Source organism: Manis pentadactyla, chromosome 14 (assembly GCF_030020395.1).
Source record: "Manis pentadactyla isolate mManPen7 chromosome 14, mManPen7.hap1, whole genome shotgun sequence".
NCBI classification, from domain to species: domain Eukaryota; kingdom Metazoa; phylum Chordata; class Mammalia; order Pholidota; family Manidae; genus Manis; species Manis pentadactyla.
The window spans coordinates 48486683-48503205 of NC_080032.1; the positions used below are offsets into that span (position 1 = coordinate 48486683).

General features: G+C 38.3%; 1 protein-coding gene across 1 annotated transcript in view; it reads right to left on the minus strand.

Moving 5' to 3' along the window:
* KCNH8 (potassium voltage-gated channel subfamily H member 8) overlaps nucleotides 1–16523 on the minus strand; it is a 347390-nt gene that overhangs the window by 108248 nt on the left and 222619 nt on the right. Inside the window, exons 6-7 of the mRNA XM_036901045.2 lie at nucleotides 9170–9327; nucleotides 4173–4380 (exon numbers count right to left, since the gene is read on the minus strand). Coding sequence (XP_036756940.2) covers nucleotides 4173–4380; nucleotides 9170–9327 — 366 coding nt within the window. The remainder of the gene's footprint in view (nucleotides 1–4172; nucleotides 4381–9169; nucleotides 9328–16523) is intronic.

Below are 16523 nucleotides of genomic sequence, written 5' to 3' on the forward strand. Positions count from 1 at the left end.
CACTAGTCACAGCTCATGGTACTTTCTTTATTTGAAGTAACTGTCATAATAAAACGGCAATGATGGCTATAATAGCCACTGTTTATTGAGCAGTTACTAGGTGCCAGGCTCAGAGATAAATGCTGCATAGATTGCCTAATTTAATACTGGCAACCCCAATGAGGCAGGCACTTTTATTATTGCCATTTCATAGATATTGAAAATGAATCAGAGCAAAACATCTCTCTCTGCTTCCCTGTGTGCTATATTCCAGAGACTGTCATGACTCACGGGAGCCTTAAGGTGAGGACCAAACTCTGAAGCTTAGTATCCACGATCTCTAAAGATCTGGTCCCTGACCACCTACTTCTTTAGCCTCAACACCTTACTACCAGCTCTCTCCCAAATTCACCCTTTGTGCTGGTCTTAGTGATCTGTCTTATATATTTATGTCCCTGCTGTCACTTACCTGGACCTCAGCAGCTGCAGAGATAAGACCCATCCATTCTTTAACAAAACTAGCCCATCCTGGAAAAGCCTTTGCTGACATTCTAGTTAGATTTAGTGTCCACTCCTCTATGCATGTTCCTGTCTATAGAATGTATCACACTGTGATATCTCTATTGAATTCTTTGTCTTTCTTTCCTACTGGATTTTAAGCTTGATGACATGGAGTGCATTATTTGTTTTGTTATCTCTGGGGTCTAACACAAGACCAAGCATGCAATGGGTACTCAAAAAATATTTTTTGAACAAATGACAAAATCTTAAATGAACATCCTGTTTGTTCTTCTTTCAATCTCCCTGTCCAAAAAAGTTGCTAACTAGCCATTTCCTATAATTTCAGAATATTCAAAATTATTAGAAGGGCTTCTACTTAAGGAGTCAAGAAATCTAGGTTCTTGTCCCATGCTTGCTAGTTAGGAATTCAATGACCTTGGAGAATAATGCATTCAACAATTTTTTTACACAGTTGCCACATGCCAGGAAGTATATACCTCAATGGGGATTTAGCAGTGGATACAGTAGGCAATAGCCCCTTCTACCATTGTTCTTATGTAACGTGAAGCTAGGTTTCTCCCTATAAAATCAAAGAGTTGGACTAAGGTCCTTCCAGGTTTAAAATTCCATTAAACAATAAGCCAAACCTCAGGTACCTTAAATATGACATAGGGACACATAAAAATATGAGTAAAATACAACACCAGGCAAACCATTTCATAACTAGCCTCTGATACAGTCTATGAGTATTAGGTCTTCCTTCCAAAAATAGACATCTTACAGCAAAGTGACTATAACATTTGTAAAGATTAACTTTGGTTTGTTCTGATGCAAAATACTGGAACTCTCCCTAGTTACACAGAGTACCCCTGTACTTGAAAAAATCATTTCAAGGCATTTAACAATGATTAGATAGGAAGTTATATTTTATCCCTCGGGAAGACGAATCTGTTCTATACATCTAATGTTAGTCACAACATAAAGAACAACATGTTCTCTAATCAAATTATATTTGTGAAATGAATTTTTTGCCTCATGGTAATTGGACCAAAAAAGGTAAAACTTGTTATTAGAGGACAAATTACATAGTAAAAACTAAATTAGCCTTGACTCTATGCTGCTTCATTAAAAAATTAGGAAGGGAAGGTCATAATAATTTGATTTGTGTCCAAATCTCAGCTGGAGAATGTTTTAATTGAACAATGATACAAGTGATTTTAGGGGAAGGGGAAGTCCTTGTAGCCGAGCCTAAAAACTCAACGTTGACAGACAATAATTAACACACTACCTTCCTGATCATATGCTCAGAGGTGTTTGCACAGGAACTAATTCTCTAAAGCAAATGCTCAGTTATTTTTATTATAACTGAGTAAAACATATCAATTCCTTGACATGCTGTGATCCTTATGTACATCCTGCTATGATGTACGTCCTGACGCGTCCCTTGTCCTCAACCTTGTTGACACTGGGTGGTTACTACTGACAGTTTTTGTGGGCACTGAACTATGATAAAAAGTGGATATATTAAGCACACAATACTGCGTCTGCTCTTCCAGTGAACCATAAATCATGGAACCTGAAGTAGACTTTCAAGTTATATAGTGAGTTTTCTCATGTTATAGATGAGGAAACTGAGGCTCAGACAGGTAAATAAAATTACTGCCAATCTCATGGTTGGTTAGCGGTGGAACTGTGATGAGAAATCTATAGCCCCCAAAACCCAATGTTCTTCTCCTCCTCAGATTATGCCAGTGCTCCCTTCAGGTTAACTTCCAATTTACAAGCCTCCCCTTCACCACGGTGAACCATACACCAGGACCATGGGGCGTGGTGGGCAGTTCAGAAGCAGTTCAGGTGGTTGGGTTCTCTTTCCTTGGAAAATAAATACCTCTGTGTGTTTGCGGGAAGGAAAACAGCTAGTCTGTGCATCTACAGCAGAACTGGCATTTTGGAAATGAAACAATAAGCATTCCTAATAAAACTAAATTTGAGAGCGTGAATAAGCTAAATTTTCCCATCTGGAGACTCTAAGACTAGCCAAGACCTACAAATTAATTTAAGTGTATAGGTCTGGGGCCTGTAGGAAATTAGGTCAGGTCCAAAAAGGAGTCAAGTGGCTGACTACAAGCTGGGATTTTAATATGGATTTAAAACAAAGGGCAGAGATCTAATGCTATAATTAATGGAACACCATCAGGGCCACACTGGGCATGTGATGAGGATGCCTTCAGGACGTCGGAGAAGGGGAAATGATACTGAAGGATGGAAAAGGTTTAGTCCAAGTACATTCCAGACTTTGATCCTCTCTTTAGTCAACCCTTCTCTTTCCCTCCACAGTTATTTCTCTCTCTCTCTTTCTCTCTCTTCTCATGTTCTCTTTATGTAGGATATTTTTGCTTTCACTCTGCAGTTTTATTTCTCCTGTTACTTTGTTTCTGAAAATTGAGGGCCATAGCAAGACATGAAAAAATAAGTTATTTGACAAAGAAGATAAGAAAAAAATTATCAGAACACATCAGTGACTTTGCGTAGCTCAAGGTCAACACTGAGATGTGTAGGAGCATTTTTAAGAATCTAGACAGGAGATTTGCTCCTTGAATCTGTTTTCCTAAGGTCTCCAGCTTATTCACCAAAGAAGTCCTTTGAAGGTTTTGTACATGCTCCATGAGACGGTGGCCTTTACGAGAGCCAGCCCAGGGATGCCCCAGATGCACTCTGCCACTAAGTGCAGCCATGACAAGCCAGAGCATTTTTCTTTCTTGGGAATCTCTTGTGACTTTATCCCTGTGCAAAGGTCTGAGCATCTTTCTAAAGGTATAGATCGATTTTTGGAGGAGAAGGTAAGTGGAGGATTTTCTAGCCAACCAAGAAACAGATTCTTTTGATTAAAAGTCATATTAAGAAAAAAAGTCCTACATAGGGCACTCCGACAACTCTTTACAGGCAATGACTAAGGGAAGAATGCAGAGATTTTAGATTACAGCCTCCAGAATGTTCATTTTCTGTAAGGGTCTTGTGGTTGGCGTGCGTTGAGAGATGTGTCCACATGCTGAATGTTTTGGATTCATGTATGCAGAACTGAGGAACACTTGGTAAATCTCCCTGTGTAGACTCCTACGTATTATGGCAACACAAAATCTTACAAATTGTATTTGTAAGTATCCTGTCCTCTCCATCACTGAAAATTCTCAGAGTATACTAAATGTGGGAAGTGTGTCATGATAGCACTCTCTCTCACTCTCTTTTTTAAGGAAAAAATGGTAGCAATACCTTTCCTACAAACTTGCCACCTCAATTAAAAGTGATCATCTTCTTATGATTTAAAATACTGAATGAATGGTCATGGGCCAGCTGCCCAGTGATTTACTGTTACCAGACCTGCCCTGGAATGTCAGGATAAGACCACCCATTACCCATCTAAACACTTCTACAGCTGTGCTGGTCGTTTACAACAGCCAAGCCATTGAATGCTTAATCCATTACTCTTTGAAAAAAAATAAAAAAGTAAGGTTGTTCCAAAAAACTTTCTCAAAAGAAACCAGTTGCATCATGGACCCCTTCCCCACAAAAAGATAAGACAAACTGACAGCCAGAGGATGTACATTTATAGACTCATCTTTCATTCCCTCCAAATTCTAGACAATCTTCCTTTTCACTTAACAATGGAAAACGTGACAAATGTGAGCCCTTACCAACTTCCCACTTCAGAAGGCTGTTGTCTTCCCTCTCCATTTTTCCAATGACATACCAGATGCACGCCATCCAGTGTGCAAGGAGCGCAAACATGGACATGAGCAGAGTCAGGACGATTGTGCTATGTTGGGAATAACGGTCCAATTTCTGCAGGAGACGCAAAAGACGCAGCAGCCGGACTGTCTTCAGGAGATGCACGAGGGACACCTGTGGTAGGAGACCAAGCAGCACAACTTGGCTCATGTGTTCGCCTCAAGCTGCAACAGTTCCTTAACTTACAGCCATGCTGGAAAGTTCTTGAAATTCATTAAAACCATTTATGGTCATTTTAATGACCATTTCTCTGCTATTTCTTGACATATTATATCAAAAGGTAATAAGATAAAGGATGATAAATTGAATTTGAGTAAATAGTTGTCTTTGTTGATCTGCCTTTTTTTCTCTACCTGTCTGACTGACTGTATATTCTGTACACAACTGAAGCATATTAGGATATCAGGAGTGAATATAACATGCCTCCACTCCTACATACCTTTTCTTTCAATTCCCCTTTCTTTCCTCCATGTTGCTTTATGACAGTCTGTGATATAGACTTAAGTAAAACCCTATAAAGTGGTAGTAAAGTAACTTAGTTTTTAAAAAATAATAAGGCTTATAAAACTTGAGTAAGATCTGTTCACAAATACCAGTAGCATCTCCTGTTTCATGAGCTATACTGTCAATTTTTGAAGGCTACCAATAATAGACAGAAAAGATTTGCCTGAAGCATTTACATTGTGTACTCTCTTTCCAACAAACTTACTTAGGGAGCAAAGTCGAATGGAACAAGCTTTTTGCAAAATCTTTTAGATTCTGCCTTTGTATGCACTAAAACAACAGACTTATAGCTAAGGGGTTGTTTTTTGACTTTAGGGCCCAACTGAGAAATGCACCCCATTGGTGTCCACCAGAATGGTCAATGCTGCTATTAAGAACATATCTGGTGCACTAATATACATTCTTTTCACACCCTCAAAGATCCTCAAAGAGCATTCTAAAATAGAAAAGACAAATAAAATATTAACTCCTATGCAAATACAGTCTGACAAATTCCTTGATCTTTACTAATTTGGGGGAGAACCATAAATAGAAGGGAAGGAAGTGGTTTGCATAACTCAATAAATATGTGTTAAATGAGTGAATGGGTAAATTAAGATGCAAAGCACTCAAAGCTCAGTATAACAACAGATATTCAGTAAGTGTTTTCAATTGCAATCTTGTGAATTATTTTATACTGACATATAATAAAATAATAAGATCCATTAAAGAACTTGCCAGCTAGCTTGCTGTTTTCTTTCTGTCTTCCCTCTCCATTTTTCTGTATCAAATTCTTTTGTATCAATTTTTTACTTTCTTCTCCTTTACATCCAACTTCTAATCTATCATTCTCCAGCTGATTGTAAGCCAGATGATTACATGCTGGGACTCTGCAATCCCTACACTGTAGCTTAGAGGAATTATGGTGTATGGAGTTTATTTTTAAGCAAATGAATTTGGCAGATAGATGATAATTTTGTAAGTAAAATGAAACCTGGAGCAGAAGTTTCAAATGGAGGAAGCCATCTGCTGTAGCCTGAATTGTGTCCCTGCAGATTTCCTATGTTGAAGCCCTAACCCTCCATGGGATGGTATTTGGAGGTGGGACTTTTGGGAGGTGATTCGATTTAGAAGAGGTCATGACAGTGGGGCCCTTAACATGGGATTAGTGACTTTGTAAGAGACCTGAGAGAGCTTCTGGGTTTCCCACCCTCTCTCCTGTTTCTCTCTCTCTTGCCCTCCCCAGGCAGGACACAGGAGTAGAGAGCCATCTACAAGCTCAACAGAGGGTCCTCCCTAAACCAAATCAGCTCACACCTTGATCTTGGGACTTCCCAGCCTTCATATCTGTGAGAAACACCTTCTGTGTAAGCCAGCCAGTTTGTAAAACTTTGTTGTAGCAGACTAAGCAGGCTAAGCCACCACTGGAACATAAAATATTGCTGCAGGCAATCTCCCCATTTTCTCTGACCAGAGTGCTATGTTTGAGGGAAGAGTGTGGGCTGCCTTTACATGAGAACATTAGTCATTCACAGAGATAAGAGACAGGAGCCTGGTGTCCGGGATGAGGCAGCTCTGGTGAGTTTGCTGGCACTTAAAAAAAACAACAACTGAATTTTACTTATTTCCATCTCAGTCAACAGCTTCCTGCTATAAAATGTGAATTTTGGTTTCTGATGAATGACAGAAGAGGCACATTTGATTTCGATGGAAATATATAACTTGAAAAAGGAATGAGGTCTTTTTACTCACGGAATGCTTTTCTGATTTTGTCACTGATGAGAATCATCACTGACAAGCAACTTGTAGACAGGTGCAAGACAGGGATGCATTCTCCCCAAACCCCACCAAAGGGCAACTTTCCCTATTACCAGGTGGACGTGACCACTTACTGGCTAGGTAGGGGGAGAGAAAGAGAAGCGGCTAATTAACACATACTGAGGTCTAAGTGTTAGATACTTAAGCAAGGTATTTTATCAAGCTGCTGTCTTTTTAGGCTGCTCAGTAACCCTCTAGGAATTTTTATGCTCATTTTAGGCCTAATTTGGGGTTAGCTTCTGCAAGGAAGTCACTCAGATGGGAAGTGGTAAAAGCTGGGATTCATTCTTTTGCCTTTTTCACTCTTTATACTTTCCATATCTCATTCATAATTTTCTCTCTCATAGTAGCTGTCCTAGTGACTTATGCCTAGTAGATTTTAATAGATAAATGTGTGACCTGTATAGAAAACATTTGCCACCAGCAATTGCGGGCAGAGCCAACGGCAAAGCAGACAACACAGTTTGAAGGCTGTGATGCATTTTTGTATGTCATCTGTGGAGATGCACTGGACACATTCTGGGTCTGGAAAACCAAAACTTTTATTTATTTGTTTCTTTCTTCCTTTCTTTTTGTAAGTCGGTGCAATATAGTGATATAACTGAGAAGATTCTCCTTGTAACTTAAGCTTTCCTGGAAGCAAATATAATACTTTCCTGGTCAAAAATATAAAGTTTTCTGTTCATGTAGAATATTTCATCATAACTTATTGGGGAGAATAACAAATTTACACACCAATTTGTTAAGTGATCATGTGCTCACTCCTGTGAAAAGCAGAAAAATTATCACTGATAAGACAGATTCCTTCCTTCCTCCCTTGTTTTCTTTCTTTCTGACAGAAATGTTGACCTATAACTTGTACTCGTTATGAATCATTCATGCCAGATAATCACAAGTCAGAATGAAGAAAGAGATAGAACAGGAGCACAGAAAGTGTATATGTTTTTAACATTCATCAAAGTATGAGAATTAGACTTTTCAAAAATCCTTTATTTTTGTTATTTAAGGCAAGGATGTTACTTGAGATATAAACATATGTTAGATATTTTAAAATTTTATATAGCTTATAATATACTGATATGATATATACTATTTTAAATTACCCTATTTGTTTAGTACCAAAAGATAAATGGAATACAAAAAAAATGTTATTAGTATTTGGTAGCAAAGTAGCGAGTTAATTTAGAGAAGAGTCTATTAAACACCATTTATTTAACAATTCTCTGGGAGAATTTGAAAAAAATATTCTTAGCATTTTGTGAATTATATACGTCTTTTAGTCTTTTTATTTTTTCCTTGTATTGCAAAAGCCTTATTTTAAAAGTCATTGCACTTTCATTATAGTACACTTATCTAGTCAAATTCAATCTTAAAAAGCACTTTAAAAAGCCTGCATAACAATTCAATGTGCACTGATTGATATTATATACTAAATTTTTCCCCAGAGCTTTCCTCTCAGTTGAGTAATAAGCCTTTTATAGATGTTGACATCTTCAACTCCCAAACTTAAAAAGGAGGAAAGAAAGAAAAAGAAAAGGAATATACTATTGTACAGGCAATTAACAAATGCACACATCTGTACTAAATAGTGAAGATTACAATTCAGTCTTCAATCTGAAGTCAATAATAGTTGTATTTGAAACACTGATCACTTCATTAATATGGAAAACAATGCTTTTAAATTCTTGATAGAGAATATGATTTCTTAGGGGGTTGTCAACTGAGTAGGAAATATGTTTAATTTGAGCAAATGTTTTGCAAATTTTTGCCTGCTAAAACTGGTTATTCTTGCAGCAAATTACATTACTGGTCTAAAAATGCTGTTATAACTCCTGAAAAGTGTCTCTATTTATAAGAAAGCACTTACGCTCTTAAGAATACTAATCATTAAACCATAAAAATATCTACTATACAAGTGGGCATACTTTCTTTCCTGTGAGGAGACATGGGGATAAAGGCTTTAGATGAAGAAAGAGGAGTTACAAATATCAGTAATATCCAAGAGAACTCTCAAGTTCACATTGGCCATTGTGTCAGTGAGGTCGCTGCCCCACCCAACATTTTTACAAAGACTTCTAAGATGTGGTTGAATTATTTTAATTCCAGGATTTCTCTCCATCCTGATGGATCTTTTGTTTGGTTGCCAATGAATAATGACATACTCAAGGCAGAGAGTAAAGGTCATAAAAGTAGAAGAAATCTTCAAATTCTCCATCAAATTCTTGAGGCAAATGTCTTAAGCAATATGAAGTAATGCTTAAATCCCTGCAGATGCTTCCCTTAGCAAAGGGTTGGTTTGGTGAGACATTACTGATGCTACACTCAGGGTTTTTGTATATCCTGGTTCTAGGCATTTCAGTAACTAGACACAGGTAATGCAAATTTCAAATCGGAGTAACTCCCTTAAGTGGAGAATCTGCCCTACGTAACATGAGCCATCTTGGCATCAGGGCATCATGAGCCATCTTGGCATCAGGGCACAAAATGCTGGACATACAAATTGCCACAAATTGCCACAACCTCTTAAAATCTGAACATGTGAAAAATAACCACCGGGGTAAAATTATCCTCCAAGGTAATGTCAAAGAGTCCCCTTACTCACCACTGTGACATTGAAAGCATACAGGAGATCAAAAGGCAGGGCAGCGATTAAATCAATGATGAACCAGGTGGTGACATAGTGGATGCAAATTGATCTTGCTTCAAAGATAACTTGGCCAGACTTGCTGACATACGTTGTGCGGAAATTTAAAATAATATCTGCTTGAGAAAAAAAGGTAAGGAAAGAGAGGGAAGGAAGAGAGAGAAAGAGAAAAAGATGGAAAGAAGAGAAGACAGGCAGGAAGGGAGGGAAAGGGAAGAAAAAAATTGTATCAAATTAAATACAAGTAGACAAAAGGGTAACCTCTTAATTTATTTCAGACGGATAATATCCAATATAGTCTTCTTGATGGATTGAGTCCAATTCAATAAACAGGTATTGAAGAAGGGTGAAGAAAGTGGTATTTTCTCAGCTTTTAATATATTGCAGTTATCAGGTCACATGTTAACAGAATTAAAGCAAAAATAAAATAACAATAGCAAAAATAGTCATCATTTACTAAATGCTCACTTTGTACCAGACGTTGTCCTAAGAGTCCAGCAGAGGCTGTTTCACTGACGCCTCGGAGCATCTGCTAGAGCAGACAGTATTATCCCCGTGTTGACGCAGAAACTAAGTCTCAGTGAGGAAAAGTAACTCACCACGATCATGTTGCCGTAAGGGGCAGAGATGGTTTTGAGCACAGATATACTCTGTAGCCCACATTCTTTTTTTAAATATAATATTACTTTGTTCCATGTACAGATGTTTTACTGATCTCTGTGTGGTTAGGGGATTCACCTCTGCCTTAATGGCATTTGTATTAACAAAATACCAGGAGTTTCTTGTTTGAATTTCCAGGTTTAATTTCCCCCATTGATTTTAGTGGAAGATATAATCATTTTCAACCTTTCCATACATCATTCTTTCATTATATTCTTATTTTTATTTTTATATTAAATATAAATATATTTGAATTTAAATATTTACATGTACATATATACTTTATATTTAAATATATTTTTATATCTTTTTAAATTTGTATTATTATCTACATATTGAACTTTTTATAACACATGAGGCCCTCGTGGACACTGGTCAAATGACAAAGCCGTAGCCACACGGAGCATCTTAAGCTCCCTCAGGCTGCCTATGAATAAACATCTCTGAGTTTATTCTATTAATTCCCTAGTTAAATATCAGTAAAGCACTGGCAAAGATAGGTTTTTTCTTAATTTGTCTAGGAGTTGGGTACAACTAGGCCATAGGGAATTTTGGGGTTGGTGCATACATGTAAGGTGATCATGGCTGAACATTGAATGGACTGACGAACCCAACAGAAACATACTTCTTCATGCAACTTTGTTCTTGAGAAGTACCACGATTTACTGGCCCAAGGATCAAAGGATCACAGGATCAAAAGATTCCCTCCTTTGATATCTCAGTCAAAGAGAAGGAATTCAAGGAGTTATGAAGCAAATGCAAAGCTGAGGTATATGACTTTTAATTGGATTGGTATAATCTTCACAGTGAATTAAACCATTGAAAGTGAGTGGAATAGTGTTGTATGAGGTTAAAAATTGGTTGCTATTATCACGATGTTGACAAAGATCAAACATACCACAGTGGGCACTTAATTTTTTTATATCATTTTTACCTTTCATGTCCCCATTTGTGGTAGGTGGGATTCTAAGATGCTCCCATGACTCTCACGTTTTTATGATCTAGTCCCCTTGAGTGAGGGTGGAATCTAAAAGCATGAGGTATCAAGCCATGGTCATGTTGTAGTACATGGCTAAAGAGAGATTATCCTGGCTGGTCTGGCCTGTAAGCCCTTCACAAGCAGAGTTTTCTTCAGCTGATGGTGATTGGAAGCTAGTGAGACTTGCTCTTGCTGGCCTGGGAAGAAAGCAACTTCCCTCTTGTGGAAAGCATTATGTGTCAGGGCGCAGTGGGTAGTCTCCACTTGCTGAGAGCAGCCCCTCTCTGACATGTAGTAAGAAGTGGGGGCTTCAGTCCTACAACCATAAGGAAACAAATTATTCCAATAGTCACGTGAGTTCAGAGGAGGATCCTGAGCTCCAGACCTGAGTTGAAACCTTGATTTTAGCCTGATGTGGCCCTGAGCAGAGAAACCAGACCTGGACTTCTGACCTGTAGAAACTATGAAATAAAAATGGGTGTTGTTTAAAGTTGCTAAATGTGTGGTAATTGGCTATGCAGCAATAACAAATGAATACAACATTTGTTATGTCATAGGTTCTCGTGACAGCTTTGTGAAGTGGATAATATAGAAATTATCACAAGACAGATTACTGTTACATTATTATAGATAAAACATATGTTCTTAGCATGAGCCCCAGACTGTTCTAGGCCTTATATAAACATAATCTCATTGACTCCTTATAACACTGCTAAGAAGTATGCACTTTTTATATCCTCTGTTACAGATAAAGGAACTGAGGCACAAAAGTAGTTAAGAGACTCGCCTGTGGTTATTCAGATGACAGAAGAGAAGCACAGAATTAAACCCCTCAGCTAGTTAATGAAAGGGAAAGACTCAGATCCAAGTCTCCTAAATTCTAGTTCAGGGCTTTGGCTTTGGTGCTGTAGTGGAAGTTTGGAGCAAGTTCCAGGTGACTCAAAAATAAAACAGTGATTGCTCTAGTTTATCGTGAGTGATCTAACTTTTTAAAATGGAATTATTAAAAGTCTTATTTTTGTCAAAAAGTAAAAACATTGCAATACTTCCATTGTTAATACTGAGAATTTGAAAGCATGAAGCTATGAACCACTCACACAGGAGGAAAATGATCGCAAGACGATCCCTATTGCGCGCTGCGCGGTCAAGTGCCAGTGCGGCACTGAAGCATGGCCCCCACGGAGGGGCCAGGGGCACAGTGGAATGCCATCAGGTCGGCATGGAGGCACGTGAACTTCCCATTCTTTCTCTTTAACCCCTAGGATCACTTCTTTGTTTCCCAGAAGAAAGCCCAGGGTAGGCATTTAGCTATGAATGAGAAATCCAGAGTTGCATACCAAGCCCTTCAGTGATCTTTGGTTTCCACAGCACAGGCTGAGGGAAGTCTGTTAAGTTCATTAAAAATTGAACAAACAAATTCCTTGCCTGATCACTAGGTCTACCCCAAATTTCACAGAACACCCACTGCCACCCTCCACTTGCCTGGGGCACTCCCATGAACTGAGGAATACATAAAACGATTGGCCTTTGGTGGATGAATGCAGCAAATATTTTTGAAGCTGTGTAGTTAATTATGTGGTTGACTGAAAAACCGAAGAGGTGCAGACTTTTGAATAGAAAAGATGTTTTCTTGGATGAATCATTACAGAATACCAATTTAGAAAGCTTTTAAAAAATAGTTTGTTACTCAAGTTAATCAGGTGAAAAGATATGTTAATTTTAGTTTTAAAAGAAGTAATTATAAGATTTTATACTCAAATAGTAATAGTAGTAAAAGAATATAAATGCTTTTTCTTTAAAAAAAATCAATGGATACAAATATATTTTTGAAATATATGAATACCTGAGGTTTGTTTTCAGGGAGCAAACCCTAGATATATATTATATTCTCTGATTTCCAGGACCATTGGTACTATTATTGTGCAAGAACTGGAGGTTTATCCCATTATTATTTCTGATAGCTGCTTTTTAAAAAAGCTATTTTAGTCATATGCATAAGAGTAGATACCATTTTGGTGTATTGTGATTTACAAAACATTTTTTCACGTTCATTAGTTTGTTTGGTTCCCAGGCTCCTGCTGTCATTTTACCAGTGACTCAGGAGATCTAAGGAAATTGTTTCACGTCATGGAGATAGTAAGTAATAGAAAGAGAGGACGTCTTTTGACACTTGGCCCCATTTTCTTTCCATTATCTTAAAGATTCATTGTGCTGACAAATATATTTTAGAGGTAGTAACATGTAGGTGCAGGGAAATGCATTTCTGATTATAGCCCTTAGATCAAATTCCACATCAGCAGCACTTGGGAAAAAGAATATTAAATCAGAGTCACAGAACTGAATATGGGAAATGAACTACCTTTGATCTAGAAATACAAGGACTAGGCTTTCATCTAGGTACAATTGAGCATGCACTCTGCTCTCTCTCCTCTGATAAGGATGTGGTGGTGGTTCAAGAACCAGGAGAACTCAGTGTTGGTAAATATTCCTTTAAGTAGAAGAACACCAATGGCTAGCATAATTTCTGCTTTAAAAGTGAAGGAAGAATAAAATAGGGGGAATGTGATGAGGAAGAAAAGAGCCTTCCAGATGTGGTGTCTCAAACAAGAGAATCATGGGGGCAAAGTGGAGCACCATGAACACTGGCTACAGCCAGTCCTTCTCCTGTGCTGTCTCACTTCCTGTGAGATTCTGTATCTTTGGCAACTTAAGACAGCACCTTATTCAAATGTTACAGTAACAAATGTGGTCTCCAGACACTCCGCAGCCTACCTGAAAGGCAGCAGAATGGTTTTCATTTAGAAAGCATAAGTATAATGCTTTTTGACTTTATGTTGAAAATACATGAGAGTGTACTCACTATCCAAATTTTATATGTCATTTTCTTATTAATTCTACTTATTGTCAATGTGCACAATTGGCACACATGCATACACACACACACACACACACACAGTTTGAGTCAGGAAAACAAATTCTAAAAACCGTTAACAAATTAATTCATAAGAATTCACCACTTAGAAAATTTAATGTCTTACTGTTTGTGTATGTGTAAGTGATCACTGTGGCACATAGTGCTGGTATCATGTGCAATGAGTAAATAAGCAGGGCAATAGAGTATTACCATATATCTTCTATCTGATTTGTAGAAATTCCAAAAAAATATGATCATAATATACCAAACCAAAATGAGGCAGAATATAACTGAATTACCTGATGACTCAGATGGCACTGAATTATTTGTGGGATAATCAGTTGGCCTTTGTTGTATTTCAGTTGTACACAAGCTTGATTAAAATAATAGAGAGATAACTGTGTACATATTCTGTTTTTATATAGTTTGGACCTCCAAGAATGAATGTTTTGTTTCTCTCCCACACGAAATGGCTATGAATAGGGACTAAAAAGCAGGAAGATTAAATTCTTCTTTTCTAATTTGATTTTTCTCAAGAACTATGTAATGAGAAACTACCTCAAGAAAGGTGAAATTTGATATGGCATGCATTCATAGATTTTTCTTTATCAGCATGCATGACAGATGGGAAATACTTTTAAAATCATATTGGCTTACTCTTTAAGAAGTAAATTAAAATATAATGGGGTACATGACAGCATATGCACCACATACAAATAATTAATATCTTCATTTAGCCATTTCTTTAAAAATTAATCAATGTAGTATAGTGTGGGTGGAAAGATATTTAACTAAACCAGCTGCTAACTAATATTCTAAATGGACCCTGCCTTTTTTTTTCATTGCTTTTGAGGTGCTCCTTTGAACACAGTATGATGTCACAGCAAATTTGAGCTAGAAGGTGTGGGAAGAATGAATAGCTGTGAGCTGAAAATGAAGAGGCTTGAGGGACTAACTATCCTAGGGATGACTGTCATTGACTGACAATATTAGTGGATGAGGGTTTCACACGACTCTATCATTGTTTGTCTTGTCATTGTTTGTCCTTCTTGCTTCCTTTAGATGAGGGATTTATGGAAAAGAAAGGGCAGCAGACCAAGTGAGAAACAGCACGTAAGAGCAAGTGCCTACCAGCTGAGACCACCAGCTGGACGGGGGTTTGATGCTGGCATTGGCTTCTGTTTAGTGTCGTCATGGTGGACTGTTACGTTGGTTTCAACCCTCAACATTAACATCTCCTGGACCCATTTCCATGGGTAAAGTCCTCTATTCTAATGTCTCTTCAAACACAGGAGCCCTATCCCTGTCATCCTTCAGAAGGACGCGGTCAGCCAGGCATTGAATACTCCCTGCAATGGTGAGTCCTCTGGTTTCATGAGCACTATCTTAGTTTGATCCTCTGTCACTAGATTGTTCTCACTTTCCTCACATAGACACCTTCCTCCCTGAAACTCCCTCTCCTGGGTCCTAGTTTTGTTCTTAGCAGTAACACTGAATATGTTGTCCTCTCCCACCCAAAAAAGCCCTCCTGTGAATATTTAAGATCAGTCATCAAGTTCTCTGTGTCCAGGCTGAATATCTCCATTTTTACTAACTGTCTGCTACTGATCTGGTTTCCTCTTCCCAGTCCTGGTGCTTCCCTCTAGTTTGGTAGTTTTCACAACAAAGTCTCCTTTCCCCTTGTCCTCTTTTCAGGCTGAGCTTTATTCATTTCATGAAGTGAGCCACCACATTGATTTTTATTTTGAAAAGGAATTGTCAAGTCTTTAACACAATAGGAAAGACAGAAAAACCACTCAGTAGTTGAATACTGTCCTTTTGGAAGCAAGGTAGTGAAAGTGTGGCAGAATATTCCACCCCAAGTACACCATTTCTGCCTAAGAATTATTTTAAGCTGAAGGCAACTGAGAAGCAGGGGAAACAATAGAACTACCTGCCCTCCCCCATTTGCCTAAAAGCAGGACATACATTTTTAAAGAGGTCCCTCTTCCCCTCCCCAAGTTAACCCCCCAGCAGCCTGAGCAGGGTGCAGACAGTAGCTCATATGCCCCTCCACCCCCCACAGGGCCTCCAGAGCTCTTGCTCCCCCGACTCTGCAACCCCTGGTTACCAGACTTCAAATGTTTTGCCAGTTGGGTGGGAATAGAAGGCTTCTAGTAATACATTTAGAATTGGTTTTCACTTCTAGTAATGCAGCCTTAGTAAACTGTTTGGGATCTTAAAAAAAACCTCTTGTTGAAGTTGTAGAACCCTTCACTAAGAATCAACCTTATTGAAGATAGAAAGTTAGCATAAGTACAGCCATCTTAAAGCTTAGACACCATTTTCTAACCTAGAAGGAAGAAAATAGGAAAATATTAGAACCTTGAAAAACAAGTTAGTCAGCCAGCATTGATTGCAGTGACCTTTAGTTAGCCAACCTCAATCAGTTAATCATACATACCAAGCTTACCTTACTAAGAACCACCCTAACATTCCGAGAGTGATCTTATCTCACCAGACCCCCAGGATGTGGCGTCAGCCAAAATGTATGTGTTTTTTTGGAAAAACACTGTGATGTGCTTGTGGAAAAATACTGCCCTTTTGCTATAAAAACCTCTGACTCTGAGTGCTCGGGGTCCTTGTTGAGACCCGCTGCGTCGGGCTGACACTTGGACCCCAGCTAGCTGGTCTCTGAATAAATTCCTCTTGCTTATTGCATCAAGAGACGCCTTCTGTGAGTGATTTGGGGCGGCGCTCTCCTCTGGGAGAATCCAACA